We start from the raw sequence: 27,993 nt of genomic DNA on the forward strand, positions 1-27,993 counted from the left end.
TCTCTCTGATAGTCAAGCAGCTCTAAAATCCCTGGATAGCTTCTCATTCCAATCAAAGTTGGTCTGGGAATGTTTTAAAATCCTCAACACCCAGCATAAAACTTTACACTGGACTACTAACGAGACATTGTAAACTTAATTATCACATGAAAAAGATAGATGCGATTGAAAGGGATGCTTGTATACTCTGCAAAGAGGGACAAGAAACGACAGAACATGCTCTATGTGACTGCCCAGCAGTGGCACGACGCAGACTAAATTACTTGGAAAACGGGCTTACAGATCCAAACCTCCTGGTAGAAATTAAGGCTACAGCAGTTTTAGGATTTATTAACAGCCTAAAACTGTTTGAGTAGGCAACATGACTGCACAATAGAACCTTTCGCAGTGCACAAATAGCCAATCATAATAATAATAATAATCAGTCCTAAGTTGAAAGTGCAAACAAGTAAAGTGATATAACGCTTGTGCTATGACGACACCTTTTGTGTTCTCGTTTATCTCAATGTTGTTATTGACTGTAGATCAAAAACTAACAATTGCAAGGTATATTAGCATAGATGACAAATTGCGAAATCTCTCAATTTATATGAAGAAAATACCGTTTATAATAAGTATTAAGAGGACAAAACGTTTATGGACACACGCTTTTTTCTGTAAAATGAATCTATAATTAATAATATTTAACAAAAATTTTATTAGAATTATGTTTACAGACCTATTTTCTTTGCCGGCATCCATTTCATTTAGTTTTTATTTTGATGTTTCTCCTCACATTCGTAATAATAATTATCGATAACACAGAAACACAAAACGTATCGTTATTATCTAGGATTATTTTATAATCTCAGATTTTGGGAAAGACATTTTGTATGGGAAATCACGCTTTTTAATTACGGATTTTGAGTTAAGTGCGAAAAAGTAGATCATCTACTTATATGTGAACGTATTATTAGATGTATTTTCTTAGGCGGTCCGATACATATGCACATTAAGCAAATGATAATTTATCGAATCAGTCTCGAGTACCGAAATGAACATATTGAGTACCGACATTTTTCTGAAGTAATAGGCATTGACTAATCAACACATAACTAATAGATTTCCATGTTTAAGAACTAGGTTTTTAAGTTTTTGTTTTCCATTAAAAACGGTTGAGAAAAAGTTTTTCGATGGTTCCAGAGGATTAGGTTTGATATTTTAGCTTTTGTGATAATAAAGAATATATTCCGGTATGTATTATAGAGGAGTGGATTTATATCTGATTCAAGTAATGTTGCTACTGTTTTGATACAAAGTTGACAAGTTCTCATTCATCATTGAGTTTGATTTTTATGAAAGATAAACTTTCTGAGAATGATAATTTTCTTATTGTAGTATAAATGTAAACATATAAATATATGGTGGGATGCTGGTGCTTAAGAGAGTGCTTTTTACATTAGGACTTTGTTCTCTTATTTTATATCATAAGCAAACATGCATATATGTACATATAAATATGTGTAGGAAACCTACGCAAGAAACAGGTCGTCATTTTGATAAAACCTGGGGAAACTTTTGAACAAAATTGAACAGAACAGGATGGAATGGGGAAGCCGCAGTTCATAAAACTACTATTGCCCACATGAAGAATTTTTTAATTTTTCAATAATGGCTTTCTGAATTTTTAAAAGTAATGTATAATTAGCAACGGTGCTCCAAAAACGCCAGGCTATTGCCTTCTGCATGGTAGTTAGATTTATCTTTCCTGTGCCTTCCTAAGCCCGCTTGTGGATCCGAATTCAGCATTTTTAAGTGGACAGAGGAAAAAGCTTATTGTTTAGTTTGAAATCGCTTGTTTTCAATGACAGGATCACATAACCATAGCAAACTCTTAAGAGCCGTACATAAGAGTATTGTGTTCCAAACATTTTCTATTTGTGTCCACAAGTCCTTCAAGTTGCTGGATTTTACTGCTTTGATGAGCTGTAACACTCCAAAGGTTCTAAACGGAAATGGGAACCGGTGATTGAGAAGTACCTTTAAAACTACAATATTACATTCTAAGAAACAGTTCAGCGAACGTGGAGTGTGTTTTGGAAAATTTTCATGCATGAAAGATCATCGAATTAAATTGGAAGTAGAACGAATTGATAAGGATAAAGAAACAGACAACAAATACAAACAACGTAGACCCAATTAGTAAGCTTAATACTGTAAGAGTTGTAGCAGCGACGCAATCAATGCGGAATTGCTTTAATGCCGTGGATCTATATTCCACAAACGTATGCATCAGCTAATATTGCAAATATGGTTACAAGAAGAACTTCCTGCGGGGTGGGAAGATAGTATGGGGTGGGCCAGGTAAAATTTGCTTTTTGAATCGGCTATAAAAAAAAAAAACTAGACAATATTTTTTCAAACTTTTTGTTTTATTTTGAAGATTGAACATTGTCATTTATGAATGAAAAATAATGTCGTTCAAATGACTGCCACGACTGGCTTTACAGTAGGCCATTCGATCAATGGCAACTTCGATTTCGTGTTTTAAAGCATCAATCGTCTCTGGATGGTTCGCATAGCATTTGTCCTTAACGGCTCCCCACAAAAAATAGTCCAACAGGCTTAAATCACAGCTCCGAGGCGGCCAATTGATATCGGAATTCAAAAACGGTAGCCAAAGTTCGAGTGTAACTTTGGCAGTGTGACAAGTTGCACCGTCCTGTTGAAACCAAATGTCGTCCATGTCATCCTCATCAATTTTTGGAAACAAAAACTCGTTGAGCATGTCACGGTAACGCTCGCCATTTACTGTAACCGCGGAAGAAGAAGAAGACTCACCACTTTGGAAATAGGTTTTCAATATTTCCCAATTTGAACACATTTGACATGTCATTTGTGTTACCATTCTCAAAAAAATAGGTGGTTCAAAAAGCAAACGCTATATGGCCCACCCTGCAGCTGGCTTCTCTCTGCTAAATACATGCTACAAAATTTTCAAATATTTACATTAACCTAAAGGCTGAAAAAAGTTTCGGCAACTATCAATGCGTCTCCAGGGCAGACCAATCAACATTTGACCAACGCTTTTCACTGTCGCAAATATTTTAAAATTCCGCAAATACAAAATTATGCCATGCTGTCTTTTTATAGATTTTAAACAAGCGATTGACATACTCAATCGAAAACATATTAACATCATCTCTGAAAGAAACATATGCGCCTATAATTATATGCTAGGATGGTAGGACTTGCCATCAACGAAGAAAAAACCAAATATATAGAAGGTGCCGCACGCAACGCAATACGTAACTTACAAATCGGCAGCTATAGTTTTGAAAAAGTTGATGAATTTAAGTAGGTTGAGCTTTGCTGAGTGCGCAGAAAGATACATCAATTGCCATACAAGACAGGATACAAGCTGCAAATAAGACTTACTTTGCGCATACAAAACTGACGAAGTCGAGAAACCTGAAGCTTCAAATATAAATATAAAACCGTTATAAGTCCTAATCTCACATAAGTCTGAGTCTCATGAAGTCTGAGTACTGAAATAAAATGAAGTCGATCAGTTAATTTGTTTCGAGAGAGAAAGATTCTCAGAAATATATCAGGACCATATATACGACTTGAAGATGACAATTACCCCAATGACGAGTTTGACAGACTTATCAGAGGTGCAATTGTTATCAGATACGTTAAAGCGCAATGAGCGCTGGAATTTCTTCTTCCATAAGCTCAACCTGGGCCAGCCACCGCTAGCGCTGAATATTGATGCGCTTAACTACATATGTCCACATCTTCGTAGAGCTCTTACAGCTCGTGGGTTATTCGGCGGTAGTAGTTATCGTCAACACGAAGAGGACCGAAAATTTTCCAAAGTATCTTTCTCTCGGATATCCCAAGAGCGGCTGCATCAGTCTGCGACACAACCCACGCCATATAGTAGCACGGATAAGATGAGCATTTGGAAAGTTTTAGTTTTGTCGGGCGAGAGAGGTCTCTGCTACACATTTGCTTACTGGTACCCTAGTAACACCTATTAGCAAGCGTGGTTCGTTGGTTCATCTCCAGGCTGACATCGTTTGTTGTTGTGACGGCGGTGCCAAGATTATAAATTTCTTGACAATTTCCAAGGTTTGTTTGTTTGTTTGTTAACAGTAATAGTAGCCCCGCCAGTGTCGGGCATATCACCGGTCGTCTTCGTCTAGCTCATCTAGAGGTAGGCCCAGGAAACATGCTGTTTCGACGGGATGGATACAGGGGAGAGGGGTGTTAGATGAGTCGGTTTTAGTGGGCATGTGAAAAGGTGGTTAGTGTCGTGCGGGGTGCCTTCACATGCCGCACATATGTTTGGTATGTCGAGGTCGATTCTGGATAAGTAGGAGTTTAACCTGCTACAATATCCAGAACGTAATTGTGCCAGTGTTACACGTGTCTCACGGTGGTTGGACTCCGAACCTCATTGCTGGAGAAAGCAAGAGGCGCACTGTTGTATGTCAGTTTGTTCAGCCGCCTGGTAGCAGTACGTCTAGATCTGTAGGCCGGAGGATGCAGAATAAATTGCCGGCTAAAGTGGCTCGCGCCTCTCTTCGAATCCGACAAAGTACAACCGTTGAAGGTAATATCCACCTTGTCGTTGTGCTCGTCGGGTTCGACAGGGACCTTACGGTGGACCAGAGCTTGCTCACACCAGAGGTAAAGTTCCAGGACTTCAGATGATCTTCCCATTTGGTCCGCTTGTGTTGGGTAAAAGGTTGCCGGATCTCCAAATTGAGGTCCTTTAACCGAGGATCTCCGGAATCGGTCTGGCGTAGGAGGTCCCGCTCGTTCGCCAGAACAAATGCTTCAGCTGGGAAATTGGGACATATGTCCCGGATTCTTCCAGCGGGTATGAAGCGAGCCTGTGATCACCTTGCGGTAATGCGCATTCGCCTGCTCACACATCGATGGGAATGGGGAGAGCGGCGAAGATGTCTGCAGTAAATTTTGCGAATATGGTCCAATCAGCTTTTTTAAAGTTGATATATGACCAGTGATCCGCGGAAACAAAGTCGGGAGGTTTCTCGATCGAGATGATAATGGGCAAGTGGTCTGATGCAAGCAATAACATAGGCCGCCAGGTTATGCTATTTTATTTTATGCTGCATTCCCATGGCAGCCGGTTCTACAATACGTTATCGGAATGACTCGGGTTTTTCCCAACCAAGGGTTGCCGCCCCAGTAAACTAGCCCTGTCTAGTGTACCGTATCCCCTAAGGTGCAATCATTGGGCATGCTTTATCCTAGCTATATTTTAGTCATAAGCTGATGCATGCACCCAGTCAGCTCATTGCCGCCGGCCTTGAACAGTTCTGTGTGCAGTCCATCTACTCCGGCTGCCTTGTTATTCTTCAGGCGCTGAATAGTTACACTATCCACGTCATAGCTAGGAGTTTCCACCCCGTCGTCTTCAATTGGTGGTTCCAGGTTAATTTCCCCAGCGGCAGTTTTTTTTTCTTTGCTCACTCCTCTCGGGAGCATAGGGCCTCGACAAGACTCTTCCATCGTACACGGTTCTGTGCTGTTGTTTTGGCACCGTCCCATGAGATGTCGGCGTGTGTTAGTTCGCGCAGCATCGACCTTCTCCAAGTGTTTTTCGGTCGACTGCGATTTCTACTCCCTTGCGGTTTCCAGTCCAGTGCCACTTTCATGATGCTAGCGGCAGTATTGACAGCATAATCGCTAGCCATCATTCCCTCCATAATCTCAGTGTCGGCTTCGTATCTGTTACCAGATTTCCATTTTCATCTCTACAAGAAAATACACTGGAATGTTAACTAAACTTTCGTATTACAATAATGATAGTAATTACAATATAAATAAAAAATGTATACGAATGCCCATAAAACAAGTGAAAAGGATAACAAGATAATATGATTGTATACTACTTTAGACTAGGATATACCCGTATGTAAGTAGATAACAAAAGTCATAATGAAAAATTATGTACCTGTTAACGAAAGTATGAATACAATACATTATTGATGTTGCTCTTACTTAAGTTGTTGCGCATTGAAGCTGGAACTCTGTTCTGTTCTCATAGACGAAAGAGGTTGGCTAATACAAGAGGTCGGAATATACAAATACAGTTCCTGGTGATATGCCCATAAATGCAATGGTGGTGAGCTGATTAATGATAAACAATTTGTCTGGTTATTGGTCTAAGGTTCAAAACCGTACTCACGAAGCTTGATGAAATTGTAAACCTTACTGAATATTTTGACCACTGGTAGCTTTGGTAACTTGACAGCTCCTGAAACAGCAATTCCAAAAATGATAGAATACAAGATTTGACAATCCGAAGCAAAATTAAGAGAGTAACTTTGACTGTTACGTCATAGGCGGCCCGCTCATTTGACACGTATTCTAACTCTCTTCCGGTTAGTCGTTCAAAAGGCAACGATAATGAACTGGATGATCTGTAATAATTAGAATCTTACATTATTTCACGTGGAAAAGCTATATCAGGTCTTAATATTAAAGGTACTAGTCAATTTTCGAATCCACCAATTATAATAGTTATTACTATAAACAAAATTATTACAAATGCATGTGCTGTTGAAATTAGATTATAAATTTGATCATTCTGATCTCATGATCCAATTTGATTTTTGTTTTTTCATAAAGCCGACACAATCTTAGTTTTTTCCGACTCCTGTTGTATACAAACCGCTGTTATAATACTTATTACGTTAGCAAATCAGTTGATTCATCAAATTCGCTGAGAGCCGAATAACGGTTTAACGTTGGACACAACTTTGAATGATGTACATTGTGTAACAATTCGAACTATTGTAGATATCTGGAAAAGTACAAACATAGCTCACAATCTTTTACAGACGGAAACGTAGCCCAAACGTTTATATTGGCATTTTCTGCAGGCATTGAAAACGGTCTGTTTCGACGGGGAGGAGGGTGATAGAAGAATAGGTTTAAATGGTAGTGTAGGTTTATGCGGGACAATTTTTTGAGATTGCTTCAATATCCAAAATCTGTCACAAGTTGCTGAAGGCTTTTTTCTTTGAATCAGTGTTTTGTTATACAATTGCCACAATTCGATGTCGTCTCTTTTGACAGATGTTTGTATATAGAAAATCTGTATATTACTAAAATGTGTTTGATTTCGTTTACAAAAATAACTAAAATCCGAACAGTATAAAAATAACAAAAATGGTAGATCTATAAAAATATATTAAAAATGGACACGAAAAATATTGGTTGGGCGAAATTTATAAAGCTATCAAAACAATTTTAATGCTATTTTTTTCTTTTTTAAGTGTACTATGTTAAACAAAAAACTGATATGTGTTCTTTTTGTTATAAAAAAATGGCACAATTAAGATTTGACTCCTGTAATTAGGTGATGGACATCAGTTTTTGTTAAGGTATCTGCTGCTCTTTGCCAATTCAGTTTAGACTGCTGCTCATTTAATTATTATTTTTTTTTTTTTTTCGTTTTAGCAATTGCCCAATATTTTCCTATTGGTCGCAATTGTCGGCAAATTGATGGGTTGTGGGCCTTTTGAACAATATTTACCTCGTGATTTTCATACAAGTTCATAGCAAGACGGCTATAACGATACGATGCTAGATCGGACCTGAACAGAACTGAGCCTTTATGTTCTTTTATGAATGGCAGCAAACGTATTTGTAAACACTCCATAGTGATGAACGTTTGAATTTAATGACACCATTATATGGGTTTTTTTTTTTTTTTTTGTTTTTCTTTGAGTCCTTTGTTCCACCGACAAGGTTTCATTATACTTTTTTAACAGATAAGGTACCGTACTTTTCGGACAATTTAAAGTATTTGCTTTGGTATTGAGCGGCAGAAAAAGTGAATCCGCCAAATTAATAATGGCAACGAACAATATGAATATGTATACTTATTTTTTAATTACAGTTAATTTTACGCAAATGCTAAGTAGTCACAATAGACTTTTTTTTGTGTCCATTCTTTATTCAATATAATTGTTAAAAGATATGTATGTACATTTTTTATTGTTCCATTAAAATTGTGGCAAGGGCTCAACGCCACGTCAATCCAGACCTGCCGATGGATGGCATAGATTATCGGATTTGTGCTTACTATACTACTACTATCGCTGTAGGCAATATTTGCCAAGTTATGTACACTCTTGGCCTTAGTTACATATATAAATATATTTATAATCAATTTAATTTTCACACATCTCTACTTACCTTTATTATAATTTTACGTTCTTATATACTAGTGGTTTTAATTGTGAATATAAATAATTTCACAACATGTATTAACAAAATCAATTTATTGAAAGAAACGATCAATATTTTAATTTATTAATATCATACCTTTCGCCTCATAACTGTAGCACATAGATGCTCAGACACTAAAGATTGTCTCACGGATTAAAAGTTCTTGTTATTTCATATTAAAATACTTTCTTACTTACTTTTCAGAAACGGAGATGAGCAACACTACTAATTCTGCAAATAATTGCCAAAATGATTTTATATTTCGTAACCCGTGTTCATATAATACACCTATAGCTGAACAGGAAGATGTAGACGACCGGGACGATGATATGACCTTTTGCATGTCAAATTATGCCAAAGAAGTTTTAAAGATGATGTTTATGATGCGATCGCACAATATGCTTACAGATGTCATACTAGAAGTAAAACATGAACTATTTCCCGCCCACAAAGTAGTTTTGTCAGCAGCATCTCCTTATTTTAAAGCTATGTTTACGGGAGGCTTAAAAGAATCTGAAATGTCACGAGTTCAGCTGCAAGGAGTATGTATCGAAAATATGTTGTATTCAAAAGCCTATTTTATAGATTAAAACTCTTCTCTAAATGCTAGGTTTGCCCCACAGCAATGGGTCGTATAATATATTTCATGTATACAGGCCATATACGTGTTACAGAAGTGACGGTCTGCCAATTACTACCTGCTGCAACTATGTTCCAAGTGCCAAACGTTATTAATGCTTGCTGCGCGTTTTTAGAGAGGCAATTGGATCCAACGAATGCTATCGGAATAGCGAACTTTGCTGAACAGCATGGCTGCTCAGAACTGCAAAGAAAAGCCAACCATTTCATTGAAAGACATTTTACACAGGTAATTAATGACGAAAAATTTAACCTTTCGAGCCAATATCAAACGGCTTACGGGAAATTATGTATTGGCACCCTTTGGCAAACATTGTGCAAGGTGAAATACACAAGACTGGTGTCATAGAAATGTTTTTTTAATGAGTTAGTGCGTTGGAAGTTACGTCCCTAGCTGACTTCCAGCGAAAGCTTGGTGACATTCGGTTCAGTGGAAGCGAAGTTATTGCGTCTAAAGTGTCAGTATGTTTGAGTCAATGAGTTTCGAACAAAGAGTTAATATCAAATTTTGTTCTAAAATCGCCAAAACGTTTACCGAAACATTCGAATTGATGAAAAATTGCGTTTGGAGAAGTTAAAAATCAAGTGGATGCTCATTTGTTTCTACGATTCCAAGGGAATTGTCTACAAGGAGTTCGTGCCAACAGGCCAAACCGTCAATGCAGGTTTCTATCTTGGCGTTTTGAAGCGTTTGTTGCATCGCATTCGTCGAATTCGCCCTGAATACCGTGAAGGAGGTACCTGTTGCTTAATGCATGATAATACACTATCCCATCGATCTACTCTTGTGACTGATTTTTTGACAAGAAATCGTATTTTAACCATCAATCACTTACCGTATTCGCCTGATATGGCTCCCTGTGACTTCTACCTATTCGAAAATTGCATTTGGCCATGAAAAGAAAACGTTTTGCGTCCGTAGAGGCCATCCAAAAGCCTTGTACCGACATCCTGAAGGACATTCTGATCAATAACCTGAAACACTCTTTCGAAAAGCTTTTAGATAGCGCGAAACAGTATATCGAGGCCAGAGGGGACTATTTTAAATAAATAAACTCGAAGTTAGCAGAACAAGGCTCCTGTCGTTTCTATTTCAGCTCAGCCTTATCTATTTATTTTTATTTTTATTATACATGATAATAAAATGACAAGTAAACTCAAGCAAACGCAGCGCTAGCAGCAGAGGCTTTCGGCTGTCTGGTGATGTGTGTTGAATCAGATACGAGGAGTAGGTCGGTGTCCTTCAGAAATTTGTAAATTTTTTTAATATTATCTTCAGTGGCATCTTTTAAAAGTAGAAGAGGATCTGTGTTGCTGAAGTGGTGATGCCTTTGAGAAGCAAGTTCTGTGCAGGATACCAGTAGATTATGCACACTGACTGCCTGGGCAGAAGGGGCAGGAGTTGGATGTATTACTCTGTAATAGGTGTACGGTAGTAATTAGGGTGTGCCCAATACGGAGTCGTGTGTATGGGGTAATGTGGTTGGTGGGTACCGATGATGGATAGGCAGGTTTTGTACGTTTGGGGTTAATATTCGAATAATGGTGTTTATAATACGACCATTCACGAAGTAACTTAGTTTGCCTCTGTTCAAGAATAAGTCGGTATATGTCGCTGGGTAGGATGACTTCTGATGTGACTGTTGGTGTAATGGAAATGTCCTAGGCAATTGTATCTGCCAGTGTGTTACCCTGGATGCCGGAGTGCCCAGGTATCCACATAATTTTGATGTCGATGATTTTTTTGTGGTTTTGGATGGCTTGGAAGCAGGACAAACTTTCGGATCAAATTATATGTTTACCCTTACTTTTGAATTGAACGGCTTGTAATATAGCGGTTGCTTCAGCGGTGAAAATGGAGCAGAATGAAAATAGAAGGACGTACGCGATAACTTCCTGATTTTCCTTTACCACTGCGTAAGAAGTGTGGGATCCTTTAGACCCGTCAGTAAAAACCAATTGCCACCCGTTAAATTTATAGTATGCAATAGATTCGGAGAACTTGGCCCTGTAACGCCCTCCAATATTATTTTTCCGTAAATTAGCTAGGTCGTTGATAACGGCTTTTTTGCTAACCGCCCACGGTGGGTGATTAGTGAACCGCAGAGTGTATGACTTAGAGGGCAGTTGCACATGTTTAGCAAATAAGGCGCTGGTGTGTATTGATGAGAGTATTTTAGGTGTAGATACGCGTGAGGTTGCAGAGTGAAAGTCTTTGCCAATAAGAAGGTTGAGGCTTAGAGTAAGCTTTGGATAGAGCCTGAATATTTTGTCCTCCATGTCGTCGTATAGAGACGGAAGGCCCGATTCGGCAAGAATGGCCTTTATGGGCGATGTGGGAAAGGCGCGTATGGATCTGCGCACTGCGGCATGGTAGGGGGCAGAAATCATCTTTAGATTTTGTTTGGCGTGTAATCCATAAATAGCTAGACCGTAATTAATGGTTGATAGGATGAGCGCTTTTACGACATTAATCAGTAGAGTTGAGCTAATTAGCGAGCGTTTGTTTGACAAGTATTTTATAATATTTAACTTAACATATAATTTTTCCCTAACATATTTACAGTGCTAATAGAAGGAATATTTGGGATCGAATATAATACCAAGAAACTTAAGATTATCTGTATTTGCAATATTTACACCATTGAGGGTAAGGGAAGAAGGAGGACACTCCCGTTTTTTACATATATGAAGCATTTTGGTTTTAATAGGACAAATTGAAAAGTCTGAGAATAGAGACCAGGTGGATAAAAGGCGTAGGATTTTGGAAAAGGTTTTCATTACTTCCGCTTGATCATTGGATTTGGAGAATAGCAATACATCGTCTGCGTATATTTGGTGTTGGATTGTTGGAAACTTGTTGAAAATGGTACTAATTTCGTTAAAGGCTATAATGAACAAAATGGCCGATAAAGGGGATCCCTGTGGAGTGCCATTATCGAGTGGAAAAATGGGAAAGCGGGTGTTGGATATAAGTACATGTAATTTTCTGTTCGAGAGAAATGATTTTATGAAATTGTATAATTTGAGACCGATCTTCCATTTGTCGAGTTGTCTGAGTACAACCTGTGAGTGAAAGCAAGGATATGTGGTTTTTGCTGGAAAGCGCGTTTGAAATAAAATGGTCAAGATGTAATAGGGCATCTGTTGTGCCTTGTCCCTTTTTGAAGGCGACTTGATTCGGGTGGATGAGTTTGTTTGAGTGGGCATACGAGGTTAGTCTGGCAGCGATTATCTTCTCCATTAATTTGCCTAGGCAGGGAAGAGGTGAAATTGGGCGATAGCTGTTGACGTCTCAAGGTGATTTTCCGGGTTTTAGGAGAGGAATTGCTGCGCTTCTTTTCCATACGTGTGGGTAGTAACCTGTGGTGAGGATATTGTTGTAATGAGAGATTAGAAGGAGTGGTGCGATTTTGGGGGATTAGCGAGTATTTAAAGATAATAAATTCGGGAGGAAGTGTGGTCTGAAGAGGCATTAGAAAAGTGGCTGGCAAATTCTTGAGCTATATTCCAAGGATATAGAAGATTACCATGAGAGGAATTAAGGTTCGGATGACGCAGAAATTCTGCTGTTGAACTTTTGAAAACAGTGCCGCTTAGCATCCCTAATTACTCGACGAAACCGTGCGTTCAATTTTCTGTATTGAATGAGATTTGAAGTGGATCGATTGCGTTTAAAATAGTGCCAAACCTATTGCTTGCGAGGCAATTTCTTTGTTCCACCATAAGGGGGCTAGTTTTGTTGGGAACAGGGGTATGGAGGCGTTGACCGCACATCGAATCGCTTTATGGAGGTTGGAGGTTTCTAGGTTGATATTGAAAGGCAGTGGGAAGGATCAGTCTTATTTATTTTGAACTTCACCTTAGGTTAGGTTTATCAACCGCATCGCAAATAGAGACAGCGCTGCCACTTAGACCTCGAAATGGGTCTGTTTTGAGCAGCAGGGGTTGGGTTACATTTCCCCTTCCAGATTGAACCATCCTGAGCTTTAAACAAAGCGTAAAAGGTTGTTGATACCTAAAGTGTATAGATTATCTCTATTCATTAAGAAGTAGTATCTTAAATATCAGTTCCTGTTTCCGATTAGAGCCGGGCATGTGCTAAAAAGGTGTTTTGTTTCCAACTCCTCCTCATTCCTGCAGCTGAGACAGAAATCATGTATGTAATCTCTTTGCGTGATTTCCTATGAGACAATTTCCTAATTTGAAGTCTACTCAATTTTAAAATATATTCTTGGACAGACATAGATTTAGCCTTGGCCATGTTTGCCTAGCAATTTCACAGGTATTGGCACTAATCAATCTTTGATTTACAGAACTGCGTCCATAACAAGAAGCTTACAAGTTGCGAGAGGCACCCAAATAAAATTACTTATGTTTGGCATACAGGTACCTTCTACAGTTCCCTGGTATATCTCTGTGGCCTGGAACCCAGCATAAGATAATACGATATTGTTTGGTCATCTCATTAGGAGATTGGCGACAATGTAAGACACTCTTTGATGTTATTTGGAATGCATCCAGAGCGCGTAGGTCAGCTTGGCTGTCTGATAGAATGCAGATATCTGTTGATGGTATTCTGTTTATCTCTAACCATCTTAAGGCTTCATGAATAGCGTTTATCTTCTTCTGGTAGTTTAAAGGATTCACTAATAAAAAGCTCTTCGCAATATAACCCTGATCCTACACCGGTGACCATTTTAGATCCCTCCGTGTAGATCTTAACGGGTGTGTTCGCTGATGGATCTTCTTCAAGCCATTCCAGTCTAGAAGGGATTTTTATTGAGAAATTTCTTTCGAAGCAGGAACTGGGAGGGTGATAATCACAATCACTGGATATATCCGTATAGGCGCCTAAGATGATTGAATGTCCATGTATGACAGTCTTCCAGATTCATAGGGGAATGTAGCATGATATCCAAAGCCGTAGATGGCGTGGTTTTCATGACGCAACATATTGCTAATTCCGCTGATCTCTGCACCTTATTCAATAAATTAGAATAGGGTTTTTCTGTATAGCACACCACCAGACAACATTTCCAAATAGAAGAAGGGGTCTGACGACATCAGTATAAAGCGAATGAGCAACCTTCCCCAGGAATTACCTAAAGCTCTCTTAAAACATAAAAAGCTAGGTTTCCTTTCTTAACTTTTTCTAAGATGTTTGCCTTCCAAATCAAATTCTTATCTATGGTTAGTCCCAAGTACTTAGGTTATGGTGGTAATCGGTCCGTATGACCAACTCATTTAGACCTTACAGGTCCGTTGTGATATCACTGCGCGACACGGGAACCTTGTTTATTTAATTTCATTAAACTATTTTGAGGCTCTTATGAAGCGCAGGATTGGTGTAATCCCCGCGCCAGGTAGCTCTGTAAGAGAATGTAAAAAGTGTTTACCTAGATAACCTGCTATGGTTTTAGCTAAGGCTGGACAATTGTAAAGGAAGTGCTCAACTGTTTCTTCTTCTTCCTCATCTCTACAACTTCTACAATATTCATGGGAGAATACTCCTAGTCTCAAGGAATGCCTGCCAAATAGCCAATAACTGGTGACACAAGCCACGATCTTCGAGATATCATCTCTTGAGAGGCTAAGCAATTCCTTTGTCCTTTGTCCTTGTCATCTTTCCATGACCTATTGGTCTCTTGGATAATTTTGTTTTTCATCATTAACTTACTCGTGGCCATAGGCATCCCAATGGTACTTTTGTCACTGAGCAGTTGTAGAACAGTACCTTTCCTAGCTAGCTTCAACGGCTTTACAGTTTCCCTCAATATCTCAAATAAGGCTGACCTTGAATACGACGCTATAGCTTCCTTTGCATTTAAGGACTGTTTGCCGATAACGGATATTTTTTTGGGAAACTCCATCTGTTTCGTACGATCACCGTCCACCGTGGCTGACATTGTGATCTCATAAAAAGGAAAAACATAATGGTCGACCTAGCAGCGCCTCATACCACTCCAAGGTCTTGGTTCTACCCCGAGGTGACCTGGTATCGAGGTAGTTCCGTAGAAATACAGTCGAAACTCCCTGACTGCCAACCACCTATCTTAGCCAACGACGATCTATCTTAGCCAATTATACATGAGACAGGCTTTACGACCTATTTGAAGAACAAGCCGCGCCTATGTCTACTGCGCAATTGTTTCCAGCCGTCACCGCGTGGAGGTAATAGATCTGAATTCCACAGAAACTCAATTACGGCATGACCCAAAAACGAACATGTTGATCGCCTTGAGTAGCGGGGGGACTTCACCTTGTATTACCAAAATATTTTTTCAAAGCGTATGATTTTGTAAACTACTCAAAATTAATTAAAATTCTTATAGAAAATGTGAATAATTTATGGGTTTAGGAAGAGAAGAAGATACCAAATTCGAAGCCTGAAATTTCGCCAATGTGGTTGAGGAATGGTTTGCCAAAAACCTTGTTCTTGATAAATCCGCTCAGGTATAAAGAGCTGTCAGTCTTGAGCTGTTAGGTCGTCCGTCCCCTGCCGGTTGTTTGTTCTTGGATATGTTATAGCCAGGCTATGTCTTTCTGGCCATGGCACAGGTTGGTACTCATCTTCCAAGGCTGTAATTTTGAGACTCTTGAGGCATAAAGTGGTTTTACTTTTTAATTTATTTTACAAGTTCGCCTGCTCATCTGACGTATTTTCCCCCCTCTACGGCGCAGCTGACTATTTTTTTTTTTATTCTACTAAATGTCACCAATACACAAAAAAATTTCAGCCGGTTTTAAATGAGTTACTAAAAATTTTTTCGACACGTTTTGCAGCATCCCAGGCGCGTCTGCCTTCAGTATTAAAATCAGTCGGCATGAAATGATGAGGTCAAAATGACCCCTGGCTCCCGGACTATATCCTATCAAGCTCATAAGCCTTTTCATTACTCTTGATGTTCCTATGGCCTGGAATCCATACTAGAGTAATATCGAGCAATTGACTGATCGAGTTTTTTTTTTCAAATATAATAATTGCTTTTTTCGTTTTAAAATTTTAGAATTTCCCAATTTGAAAATTGAATTTTTTTTATGAAAAAAAAAAATAAACAAATTAAAAAAAAGGTTAAGTCAATGACGACATGCATGCCAATTAAGTATATAGAAAAATTAAATGTCATATATTTATTTCACTTTGTTCAATACACTTTTTTTTAATGCTAGTATTTTATGACAGATTACAGAACATTAGCTTTCGCAAAAGCTAATCAACTCGCATTAAATAGTTTCGGAATCTGAATAACTTTTACATTTTCGCAAAAAAAATTTTCAAGTCCTCCGCATAAAAAAGGTAACTCCAGTATTTAAAACAAGCATTGGCGTCTTTTGTAAAGATCGAGCAAAATAATGAACCGAATATACTGTGTTGGGGCACCCACGACGTGGCTGTGATTGGAAAACATCTAGCATTGCCAATTTTTATATAATTACCATAATTCTATTCGCAAGATTTAACCCAAGCCAAAAAAGATGGTGTGGAAACCATATACCTGTAACTCGCTTAGCAATACATATATTTATTTTGGCATACTCTGACAAATCCTTTGAACAGTAAAAAAGTGTGTACCAAATAACAGACAAAGAGATGTAATAATTTGAAAAAATTGCGATAGTGGTAGCTGTTGAACGCCCAGATACAAATCCCTGTTGTGAGGAAATGGAAGTTTGGTACTAACAATATTTTCAAATAACTTGACAGATTTGTAGGCTTGGAAAGGGAGCAATAGTTAAAAATCTAAAGAATCACCTTTGAAAATAAGGGTAAGAAAACCACTCTGCATTCTTCTAAGAAAATCTAAAATTTGAGAGATAAACAAGGAAAAACAAGGAGATACTTGCTTCGAGATTTTCAAATCCCTTATTTGATTAAACATATATACCGATGGTCCAAGGTTTAGCGGGGAAGAAATTTTAATTTTACTTAACATTCGAGGGATGGTCATTAACAAAATTAGTTTGACTGTGCAAATAAGGTTCCGAAACCGTAAAATGTATTTCAGAATAGTCAATTGTTCTTTAGAGACCGCAAAATGTACTTCAGAAACTGTAAAATTTATACTTCAATTATACTTCAGATATCGTAAAATGTACTTCAGATGGCGAAGACTACTATTTATATATTATTGAATGAATATATTATTGGTGAATTGACGCTTACACCCTTTATTCGGTGTTTGCCTGAACTCCTCCTCTTAATCCACAAATCGAGGGGACCTATAGTTTTAAGCTGACTCCGAACGGCAAATGGTTTCTATGAGGGGCTTTTTCATGGCAAAAATACACTCGGAGGTTTGCAATTTCCGGCCGAGGAGCGACCGCTATTAGAAAAACTTGTTCTATCATTCGGGTTTCGTGCACGGGGTTTCGCACCCATGCACTTCCTACTGAATTGAAATTCACAATGTTTATTTACCTATTGGCACATTTTGTATGAAAAGTGCTAGAATTTTGAATTTTTCTGCCTTAATCACCACCAATAACTTAAGTTTTTGCGTCATCAATGCTCCAACTACGACAGCTTTTGCCAGTTGGTACATAATTTGAATTTGCATTAATTAACGAACTGTTTGATTCTTAAGTACACAAGAACTAACAACTACATAAGAACACTAAAAAAATTCGTTTGCTCATTCAGTTGTAGGTTACAAGGTGTTAACAATGGAAGTCAACAAAGAGAAAATTCGGTACATTTTACAGTTTTTCTTTGATAAAGGTGAAAATGCAAGCCACACTGCTGAAATTGTGAATGGTGTTTATGGTGCCGGTACTGTAACAGCTAGTTAAGTTGAATTTTGGGGTCGTCAATTCCTGTGATGCATTTTTGATGTTAAAGAAAATGTCGATATAACTACAGAAATAATCGAAGTTGGCATATTACTAGTCGTAGCATCGCCCAGGAGCTAAAGATCGACCATAAAACAGTTTTTGCGCAAATGGTAAAAATTTGAAAAGTAAATATGTTTCAAATTACCATAATTGAAACACATAATTGGTCAAGGTACAATTGTAGCAACTACAGCAGTAAAAATCTGGGTTTAATAGCAATTAGAACATCACCACCACGAGTAGTATTTACAGATACACTGTCTCAATCTGTCAATCAATTTCTGTAAAAAAAATTCCTCACTACAAGAAAATATCACAATCACAATGGCAGCATAAGTAGAGCTAGCTTTGGTTCCAATTCCTGTCATGTTTTAATACTAAATTTTAAAATTTGAAGCAAAACGAAAAGGACATAATCAACGGATGTGACTCGTATTTTGAAATTTGCTTTAGATAGAGAATTTACATTAACACCTCTCTTTACTAACTTAAACAAAAAGAGATGCGTGCGATCACAATATTTGTGTGGTGAGAGATGTAATTGACAAGCGTTGAGTTGACCAAGGGTTTAAAAGAGGACACTTGGAGACATCCATATATTAGTATAAATCGCACTGTTAATGATGTAGAGAATTAACTCAAATTGTAAATTTTTTGAGATTTTATCGTCTTGTTGAATGCTCAATAAGATAATTCCGAACTAAGTTGTTAATCCCGATTAACGTCACTGTCTGTCTATGCTTTATACTAGTTTTATGATACTCTCTAGCAGCGAATCTTGCTCTATAACTTTGTTGCTGCTTTCAAATGCAAATTTTTCTTCAACTGAGCATAGTCCAGAGACGGCGAGAGAGAAGTAGCGAATCGAAGCCGACTTTTGATTGGCTGTCGTCAAAAATTTAGATATACATACAAATGTACATATATATGAAGAAACGAATTACAGTGCAAACACTGTAATGTGTTGTGGAAACAGTTCAAAAGTCTCTCAAACCCAAAATCTTTAAACCAAGGGTTTGACTTTAGAGGAAACGTATTATAAGATGCTTTAAATAAACACAAAACGTGAGCTTAGTTTAAATAAATATGGAGTTATTGGAGTCATGGCTGTGGAGTTAAAATTTTCGGAGAAATTGATAGGTCCATAAATTATTTCACCATTTAACACTTGAAATATCATTTTCAATAAATGAAAAAATGGAAAAAGTCAAAAATGAAGTTTGCATACTCTAGAAGGCTGGGTATCAACATCATTATATACATGCCTCCAAAGAAGCAATACGTGAAACATCCGACGAATATAGGCAATCTTGTAAAAGATAGGGCAGCCGAGTGTCAGAAAATGAACAGATAAAGCTGCGTATTTGCTTCCCCTTTAATCCCTGCTTGATTTAACTTAATACTTCAAATTATTTACAAACTTTTTATTTTAATAAATAAGCTACTTTAATTCAAATTTTCGATTGCTTTGTTTAGTATGATCGGATAATATTAATGTCTATTTCAGGGCAGGAGAATTTAAAAATGTATTTTCCAGCATTGAATACTTTTTATGCATATACTGCACTATATATTCTCATAGACTTAAAATTGATAGATCTGTGCGTCTCCCTAATGCTTGCAGTGTCTTTCAGGCGGAAGTACTGGCAATTGGGGAAGCTTGTAGGCTACTAATCGTAGATCCCTTTTTTATGGGCAGTATCGCTATTCTTTCGGATAGCCAAGCTGCAATCCAGGCACTGGGTTCAGCTACAACAACCTCTGAAGTGGTGGAGCAAAGCAGGAATAGCCTCACCACCTTGGGCGAAAACCACAAAGTTACCTTAATCTGGGTCCCGGGACATCGGAGCATCGAAGGTAATGAAAAAGCGGATGAACTGGCAAGAAGGGGATCTGCCATGAATAACGCTCTTGCAGAATCGGTATTCACACCACTAGGTACAGTCAAGAGTGCAATTTCCCTAAAATACCTTCGAATCGCGGATTGTAGATGGAGAGACCAGACGAAATGCAAAATTAGCAGAATGTTATGGCCCACCTACAACCTCAAATAATCCTCAATATTGTTAAACATGAAACGACGGGACGCCTGGAGACTAACGGCAGTCATAACTGGCTTTTGGTCTGTGGGAGAACAAGCAGCCAAAATGGGCATCCCTCACAACACATACTGGAAGGACAGAATGTTAACCCTGGATAAACCGCTGTTCGAGAGTCTGGAGCAGCTGTCGGGCTTAGATGTCAACAACCTGATAAGGTTCCTGAACCGCACAGACTGGATATAGTCATGCTGTAAATAATTGCTAAACAAGTTGATAACGAGGATGTGGCAACAAAATGGTGCGGAAGCGCTAGTTGGATTCTGGAAGAATCACCACTTAAACCAACCAACCAACCACTGCAGTCAAACAGTATGCTTCATAAAAATGCTAATTATTTTTTTAGCAAAACTAATATTTAGGAATACTCTGTATGAAAGTATTACAAGCTGAATAAATTTTTAATAATAAAGTGAATTAATTCTGAATAAAAAATATTAGGTTAAAATATAGACTCCTCGCCTAATTAATACACAATAAATATTTTTGTAATAGTTTACTAGCTTTTCACCAAAAAATAAAAGTTTTGAAATGTTATTAAAATTGCAATACGAGTGTGTGCATAGAAATTTACAATCTGTATGACTAATGAAATATCTGTGTTTGCAGGTGTGCCAGGAAGAGGAGTTTCTCCAACTGAATGCTTGTCAATTAATTGCTTTAATACGTCGCGATGAGTTAAATGTTCAAGAAGAGCGCGAAGTATATAATGCCGTACTTAAATGGGTTAAGTATGATGAAGATAATCGTTATCCAAAAATGGAACACATTCTTTGTGCTGTTCGTTGTCAATTCCTGACACCCAATTTTCTCAAAGAACAAATGAGAAACTGTGATGTGCTACGAAAGGTGCCGGCCTGTCGAGAATATTTAGCAAAGATATTCAAAGACCTGACTTTACACAAACGGCCGGTAGTGAAAGAACGTACACCAAATACGACTCGAATGATTTTTGTAGCAGGAGGATTTTTTCGGCAATCATTAGACATACTTGAAGCTTATAATGTGGATGACAAGGCGTGGACAACATTACCGAATTTGCGAATTCCCCGATCTGGTCTTGGTGCAGCATTCTTGAAAGGAACTTTCTATGCTGTGGGAGGACGAAATAATTCAATTGGTTCTTCATATGATTCAGATTGGGTGGATCGTTATAATGCCGCAACAGAACAATGGCGCGCATGCGCTCCAATGACAGTACCACGCCACAGAGTGGGTGTTGCCGTAATGGATGAGTTGATGTACGCAGTTGGTGGATCCGCTGGATCGGAATATCACAATTCAGTTGAATAGTATGTAAATAAGAAAGAAAAACTCGGGTGTAGCATTTATTGAACAAAATACTTATTTTTTTATTCTCAGTTATGAGCCAGATCAAGATCGATGGACACTAGTGCAGCCAATGCATGAAAAACGCTTAGGTGTAGGTGTGGTTGTTGTGAATCGTTTATTATATGCTATTGGAGGATTTAATGGAACTGATCGCCTCACAACTGTAGAATGCTACCACCCTGAAAATAATGAATGGACCTTTGTGCAGCCAATGCAATATGAGCGGAGTGGTGCTGGTAAAATAAAAATATCTTATTTGGCTTATAAATGTGTTTAAAAGTTATTGGTTTTGGTTACCCCAGTTTTAGGCAAAACTCGATTTATTTCTGATGTGCTAGTTATCATTTATCTAAACTCATCTCATACAAAACAATGGCCAAATGATGTTTAAATCGTTTCTTCGGGAAACGATTAGGAACGATTTTTTCCACTCCATGTTGATTTGAATGTTCATACCTGATGATATGATAAGTTGAACGTAAACTTTTTCGTTCTTTCTGAATTCAAGATAAAACAAATCATGTTGATCTTTAAATTGACCCCCTCTTACATTTTGCTCTCCATATTGGGAAGCTAGATTTTCGTTATGGATTTTACATATTTCTTTAAGTTAAGGTTGATGCCTTGACTCACATTCGAAAGTGCACAGGTTCGAAACCCCGGGCACGAAACACCAATAGATGGAACACGTTTTTCTAATGACCGTTGCTCCTCGGCAGACCGACTGTATTTCTGTCATGAAAAACCGTCTGCGGTTCGGAGGTGGCATAAAGCTGTAGATTAATCCATTTGTAGAAAACATCAAAACGCTTACCAAACTCCTGGAAAGGGTGTAAACATCAATTATTTATATAAAGATATCGGAAAATTTATAATGTTTGCAAATGGCGTCGTACGTCAATCCTATCGGGTGTTATTTTTAGATTCATGACAACTATCGATGTCGATAACTATGGTTTGATATTCTTCAGATTTATTGAAAAAAGTAGTCAAAATTTAGGCTCATCGAATGTACCATGTAACTCGTAGTCGCGGCAGACCTATCATATCATCAAAATAGATAGATAGATTTCTGGATTTATTATCTACCAGATTATAAGGAAAAAAATTCACTCCATCAATATTCCCGCTTTGTATTGTCATTCTAAGTTCTGAAGCTCTTAAAAAAAAGTCGAAAAAAGCACAGTCGATATTTTTCACTTGTGAATTAGACGGCTGCAGTATACAAACAGACAAACAATGGAGCGCGTAAAGAGGTCAAAATAAATATTTCCATTACTCAAAATTTTTTTTTATTTAGTAAAAAAGTTATCCAAAACAAAATCGGATGATTAATGTATAAGTATATGGTTGGGAGTACCAATATGAGTACTTATACTAATTCAGGCCTAAATAAATTGAATGGTTTTTCTGTTAAACATTTCTGAAAGTGTCTCATTTTCTATTAAAAAAACTGCAACCTCAGTTAATGCACACTTTTTTAAATTCAAAAAGGTATTGTTTGTTTTGGTTAAACAGATAGCTATTAGCTTTAAAATATATTTTTATGTAAACCAACACGAGTTCGAACATTACCAAATAATCCGTTTTTCAGAAAACAAAAACTAAATTCACTAGTATTTAGGGTAATTTTCATATTTACTTTCACTCGGATTCCAGGACCCGTCTGTATATTTATTTAAGGATTTTTTTTTTCATTCATAAGTAGATTACATTTTTCTAGATATGTATGTTAAATTTAAAAGATGGATGAACGAAATTTCGGGAATAGTTTTCTTATATAAAGGGTGGTTAAGTTTCAAGGGCCGGTGTTGATTTTGAATAAAATACAATTGTTTTGGGAAATTATTGTCATTTTTCTTTATTATGATAATATTGGTATGGCTCAATTACGTATGGAACAAAATATCGGCCAAATGGCCGCCACGGCCTCGGCGGCACACCTCCATCCGATGGTCCAAATTTTCGAAGACGCTGAGACATAATTGAGGTTCTATGCCGTTAATGTGCCGAATTATCTCATCCTTTAGCTCTTGAATTGTTGCTAGCTTATCGACGTACACCTTTTATTTCAAATAACCCCAAGGAAAGAAGTCCAACGGTGTCAAATCACATGATCTTGGCGGCCAATTGACATCGGCGCAACGTGAGATTATTTGGCCATCAAATTTTTCGCGTAAAAGACCCATTGTTTCGTTAGCTGTGTGACAAGTTGCACCGTCCTGTTGAAACCACATATCGTCCACATCCATATCTTCCAATTCGGGCCATAAAAGGTTCGTTATCATATCACGATATCGAACACTATTCACAGTAACTGCCTGACCGGCCTCATTTTGGATAAAAAACCGGCCCATAATGGCGCCGGAACATAAACCGCACCAAACAGTCACTCTTTGTGTGTGCATTGGTTTTTCGGCAATCACTCTTGGATTATCATTCGCCCAAATGAGGCAATTCTGCTTATTGACGAATCCACAGAGGTGAAAATGTGCCTCATCATTGAACGCCCGTTTCATAATAAGCCTGAATAACTTTAACGCGTTGCTCGATTATGTATCTTCTCATGGTTCAAATTGAGTTAGTCTGAAATTGAAAAATGTCAAATGAAATGCAGAAAAAAACTTGACGTTTTGGTGTGGCTTCCATTCAACATCGGCCTTTGAAATTTAACCACCCTTTATTTATCTCATACATAAATCGCAAATTTTCATATTTTCGCAAAAACTGTGGAAATATCTTGAAAATGTTTAATTTTAATGAAATCAAGCATGAACGATCGATTACCATATTCTCAAGATATTAGAAATTTGTATGATCTACATTTTCCTTTAATCCATAACCGTTATTTGAGGATATCTTGAAAAAAGTGAATTTTCGGTGGATGGTTTGATTCCTAGTTAAAAATATTAGTAAACATTTGTAAACCAAATTAATTTAGTGAAGACAAGACCCCACTACGGGGAACACGTTTTAACAGCAAGACAGCTCGGATGGCTATACCGAAAATAGAATTCCGGAAATGTTTCGAGAGCTGGATCAAGTCCTGGCATAAGTACGTTTCAGATGTTCTCGTAAAATTTAAAGATTGTGAGCGATTGCCATTGTATTGACATTTTTTTTTTTTTTTTGTCTTTTTATTCTTTTTGTTCCCATTTTAGCTTGTGGTTATTTTGTGTAATGTTTTTTTTTTTGTACAAGCAGAGTTGATAGTTCACAGCATTTGTATGCAATGGAGTATCGGTCTTTAAAATTAGCAGTAGTCGAATGGGTTGGTGTGTGACTACCATTCGGAATTCGGAGAACGTAGGCTCGAATCTCCGAAACACCAAAATGTAGATAAGTTTTCTCTAATAGTGGTCGCCCCTCGGCCGGCAATGGCAAACCTCCGAGTGTATTTCTGCCATGAAAAAGCTCCTCATAAAAAATATCTGCCTTTGGAGTCGGCTCAAAACTGTAGGTGAAACAACATTAAGGGGGGGGTAGGGTTTCGCGCTAAAAAAAAACACTTTTTTTTTAATTTTTTACAGAAATATGGCTTAAGATACTTTAATAAAATCAGTTGCATGTTATTGTACATCTTTTCAATAAGTTTTTAAAAAATATTAATAATAAAATATTGACAAATAAGCCCATGACAGAGTTTTTTTGGAGATATGTTTTTCGAGAGGTGCTCTGCGGTGCCAATCGGCATTCGTCGTAGAATCATCTGAAACTAAAAAAGTCGAATTTTTCAGTTAAAGTATGACGTAATGCTCCCCCCTACATTAATAAAAACTTTTTTTTTTCATTTTTGTAGTTTTGGTGGCAAAAAAACGTAAAACGAGCATTTTTGGCGAAAAATTTCGCCATATTTGTAAGTGAAAAACAACCTTAAAAAAAATAAATAAAAAAAAACAGTGTAGGGGGGGAGGTATTTTTGATTTAGAAAACGTGTGCCAAATTTGAAAAGAATCGGTTGAATAGTTTCGGAGTTGTGATTGGCACCGACTTTTAAGAAGTCGTTTCGGGAAAAACGCGTTTGAAAAAATGACTCTAAGAAATTATCGATGCTCCGCATTCGAGGTAGAGTGCCTACAAAGGCTATAACTTTGAGAGTTCTGCTCCGATCCACTTAAAATTTTGACACAACATTCTTGAAATGATTTACTACAAGATGAGTGAAGAAAAAAAATTTCGATTTTGTGACCCTGAGTATTGCTATCTACATATGTATATCCTATATATATATATATATATAGTATACATATATACATAATTGGCGCGTACACCCGTTTTGGGTGTTTGGCCGAGCTCCTCCTCCAGGGCATTCCAGAGATCAACGACCGCATAAATAATGCGATAAGTGCTTTTTTACACTCAATAAAGTTTGGAGATGCAGCAACATCTCACAGAGCACAAAAATCAAAATCTTCAACTGCAGTGTCAAAGCGGAACTGTCATGCGGTTGCAGAGCTTGGAGCTTGCCGCTGGCAACAAATTCTAATAACAAATACTGCGAATTTTCTGCCCAAACCGTATTTGAACTGAAAAGCTTTTGCTACGCACAAGCACCAGCCCAGTTGAAATAGAAATTTGGAGTAGAAATGGACGTCGCGTAGACGTCCTCGAAATACATAGTTCCGCTGTACCAAAAGAGAATTAAAAGTAACCCAGGTATTCTGGAACCAGGCTAAAACCTTAGCCAAAATAGGGGAGATGGGGAGAACTTGGGGAGTTCATTTTGAACATTTTACATTTTATTCATATATATTGTAAATAAGGGGCATATATATACCTATATACACATATATACATATATATGTATGTAGAATTGATTTATCAACTGATTTACCTCAGATAGTTCTCACCGCACCCAATGAATCGGCGCCACATGGATATTGTTAAGCATCTATTCAAAATCGCTCATGTAAATGATGATTCAACAAATTATCTGACAAAAAAATCACTTTCTCAACTTTTGCCGGGCGGGTTTCCAACTGATTATCGCCTCATGTACATATATGCGGCTTTAGATAAATATCATATTTTGCTATCCATACCCTAGCCAAAATCTGGGCCGGAATGTAAATCTTAAAGCTTAGCCTTAACCTCATCGTTTCAAAACACATTTCTTTCCAAATTTGGGCCATACATTATTATTATTTTATATGTACATACATTACATTGTAGATGTAAAGATTGTCAAATGCAATAAATTTCCCATAAAATTTACAGGTGTCGCTGCCATAAACCAATATATTTATGTAGTTGGTGGATTTGATGGAACACGCCAACTTGCCACGGTAGAACGATATGATACTGAAAATCAAATTTGGGAATCTGTGGCATCCGTGCGAATTGCGCGCAGCGCTTTATCTCTTACCTCTTTAGATGGAAAGCTTTATGCAATTGGAGGATTTGATGGTACGAATTTTCTGTCGATCGTTGAGGTATATGATCCTAAAACTAACACATGGGAGCAAGGTACTCCTCTAAACTCTGGGCGTTCCGGTCATGCATCAGCAGTGATATATCAACCATCTTGCGCTACAAACTTTATGGATTGTATGGACAGTGAAACAACTAAACGTGGTGGGAGTGATCCATGTCCTGACGAATCATCAAGCAGTAGAAATATTAGTCAAATAGGGCATAATGTTGAAGGTTCTACAAGTGGAAACTCTTACATGCATTTCCACCCCAGTTTTGGCGGGAGTAGCTGTAGAAATTGTGATCGTGATTTACAAGCAAACAAAGATATTAAAAAGAAAGTTTCAAATTTATACAACCCAACATTGCTAGATACCTTAGAGAACGTAAACCTCTGTAGTGAAATTATGCAATATCAGGTGAAAACGCCTGCTGCTGATCTAGTCGGGACTCCAGAAATTAAGCAGGAGAATTTTAAATATTCTAAATGTAGTAAACATGTTCTAATACGATATTTAAAAAATATAGCTACCGGACAATTATTTTATCAATATTATCACGAGCTACGAGAAAGGCATTGCAAGATACAGGTTTTAGTATAATAATCTTTTGTTTTAAAATTATATATATTGTAATATTTTAGATACTTAAATATATGCTCCTATATATTTATATATGTATGTATGTGGCTTAGGCAAGAGTGAAAAGTCGTTCATAGGTCTGCAGCAGCAGATAAGTGAGAGAATTGAAACTATTTGGCATTGCACTGGTTCGTTATATATTTTTTAAAGCCATTTTGTTTTTATGTAAAATACTAGCTGTACCCGGCGCGCGTTGCTACGCCAACAACTAAAATAAATTTAAGAAAAATAACTTCAAAGAAAAATCAGTACGCAAATATTCAATTCATTCTAAACCATTTTATTGATTTTGATTATTTCAAAAAAATCGGTTGAACGGGGCAGAAGTTGCTACTCTGCAGCGCCACCTGGTGGTGAGTGGCAGCAATGAGCATATTCTACAAACCTTCTCCGTGGAAAAATACATATATATATATACCAATTTTTATAATAATCGGTCCAGTTTTTGAGTTCATCGAGGACATACAGACAAACATTCATTTTTATATATAAAGATTATGTATATACAGAAATAGGAATCAATTTGGATTATATTTTCTTTAGTGAGAGTTTGGTATCTGGTTCGAAATTGTATTGTATTAATAACAACAGTCATGATGTTTTCTTTTCTCGCAGTAATGTCACAATGGCTGTTTACATACAACTTCAGCATTGCTTTTGCTTTCAGTTCGCTTTGACGCAGCGCGTTAAACTCTAGTGCTTGCTACAATGAACGCTTTTGGTAAATTAATTGTAGTAAAATTTATTATTTACAATAATAACTGCATTTGCTAAATTTA

At 37.4% G+C, this 27,993-nt stretch overlaps 1 protein-coding gene across 2 annotated transcripts; it reads left to right on the forward strand.

The window, feature by feature from the left end:
* Positions 1-1,039: 1,039 nt before the first annotated feature.
* On the forward strand, positions 1,040-27,993 carry LOC128871899 (kelch-like ECH-associated protein 1B). 2 transcript variants are annotated; one of them, XM_054114056.1, is made up of 6 exons: positions 1,040-1,232; positions 8,461-8,798; positions 8,867-9,124; positions 20,439-21,121; positions 21,192-21,397; positions 26,379-27,993. In XM_054114056.1, exons 2-6 carry the CDS (start codon positions 8,469-8,471, stop codon positions 27,173-27,175), a joined length of 2,274 nt encoding a protein of 757 aa, XP_053970031.1. In that variant the 5' UTR covers positions 1,040-1,232; positions 8,461-8,468; the 3' UTR covers positions 27,176-27,993. The 2 variants fall into 2 exon arrangements, with proteins under 2 accessions (XP_053970031.1, XP_053970032.1); XM_054114057.1 differs by having other exon boundaries at positions 1,040-1,190.

The sequence above is a fragment of the Anastrepha ludens genome, chromosome 2 (genome assembly GCF_028408465.1).
Source record: "Anastrepha ludens isolate Willacy chromosome 2, idAnaLude1.1, whole genome shotgun sequence".
Lineage (NCBI taxonomy): Eukaryota > Metazoa > Arthropoda > Insecta > Diptera > Tephritidae > Anastrepha > Anastrepha ludens.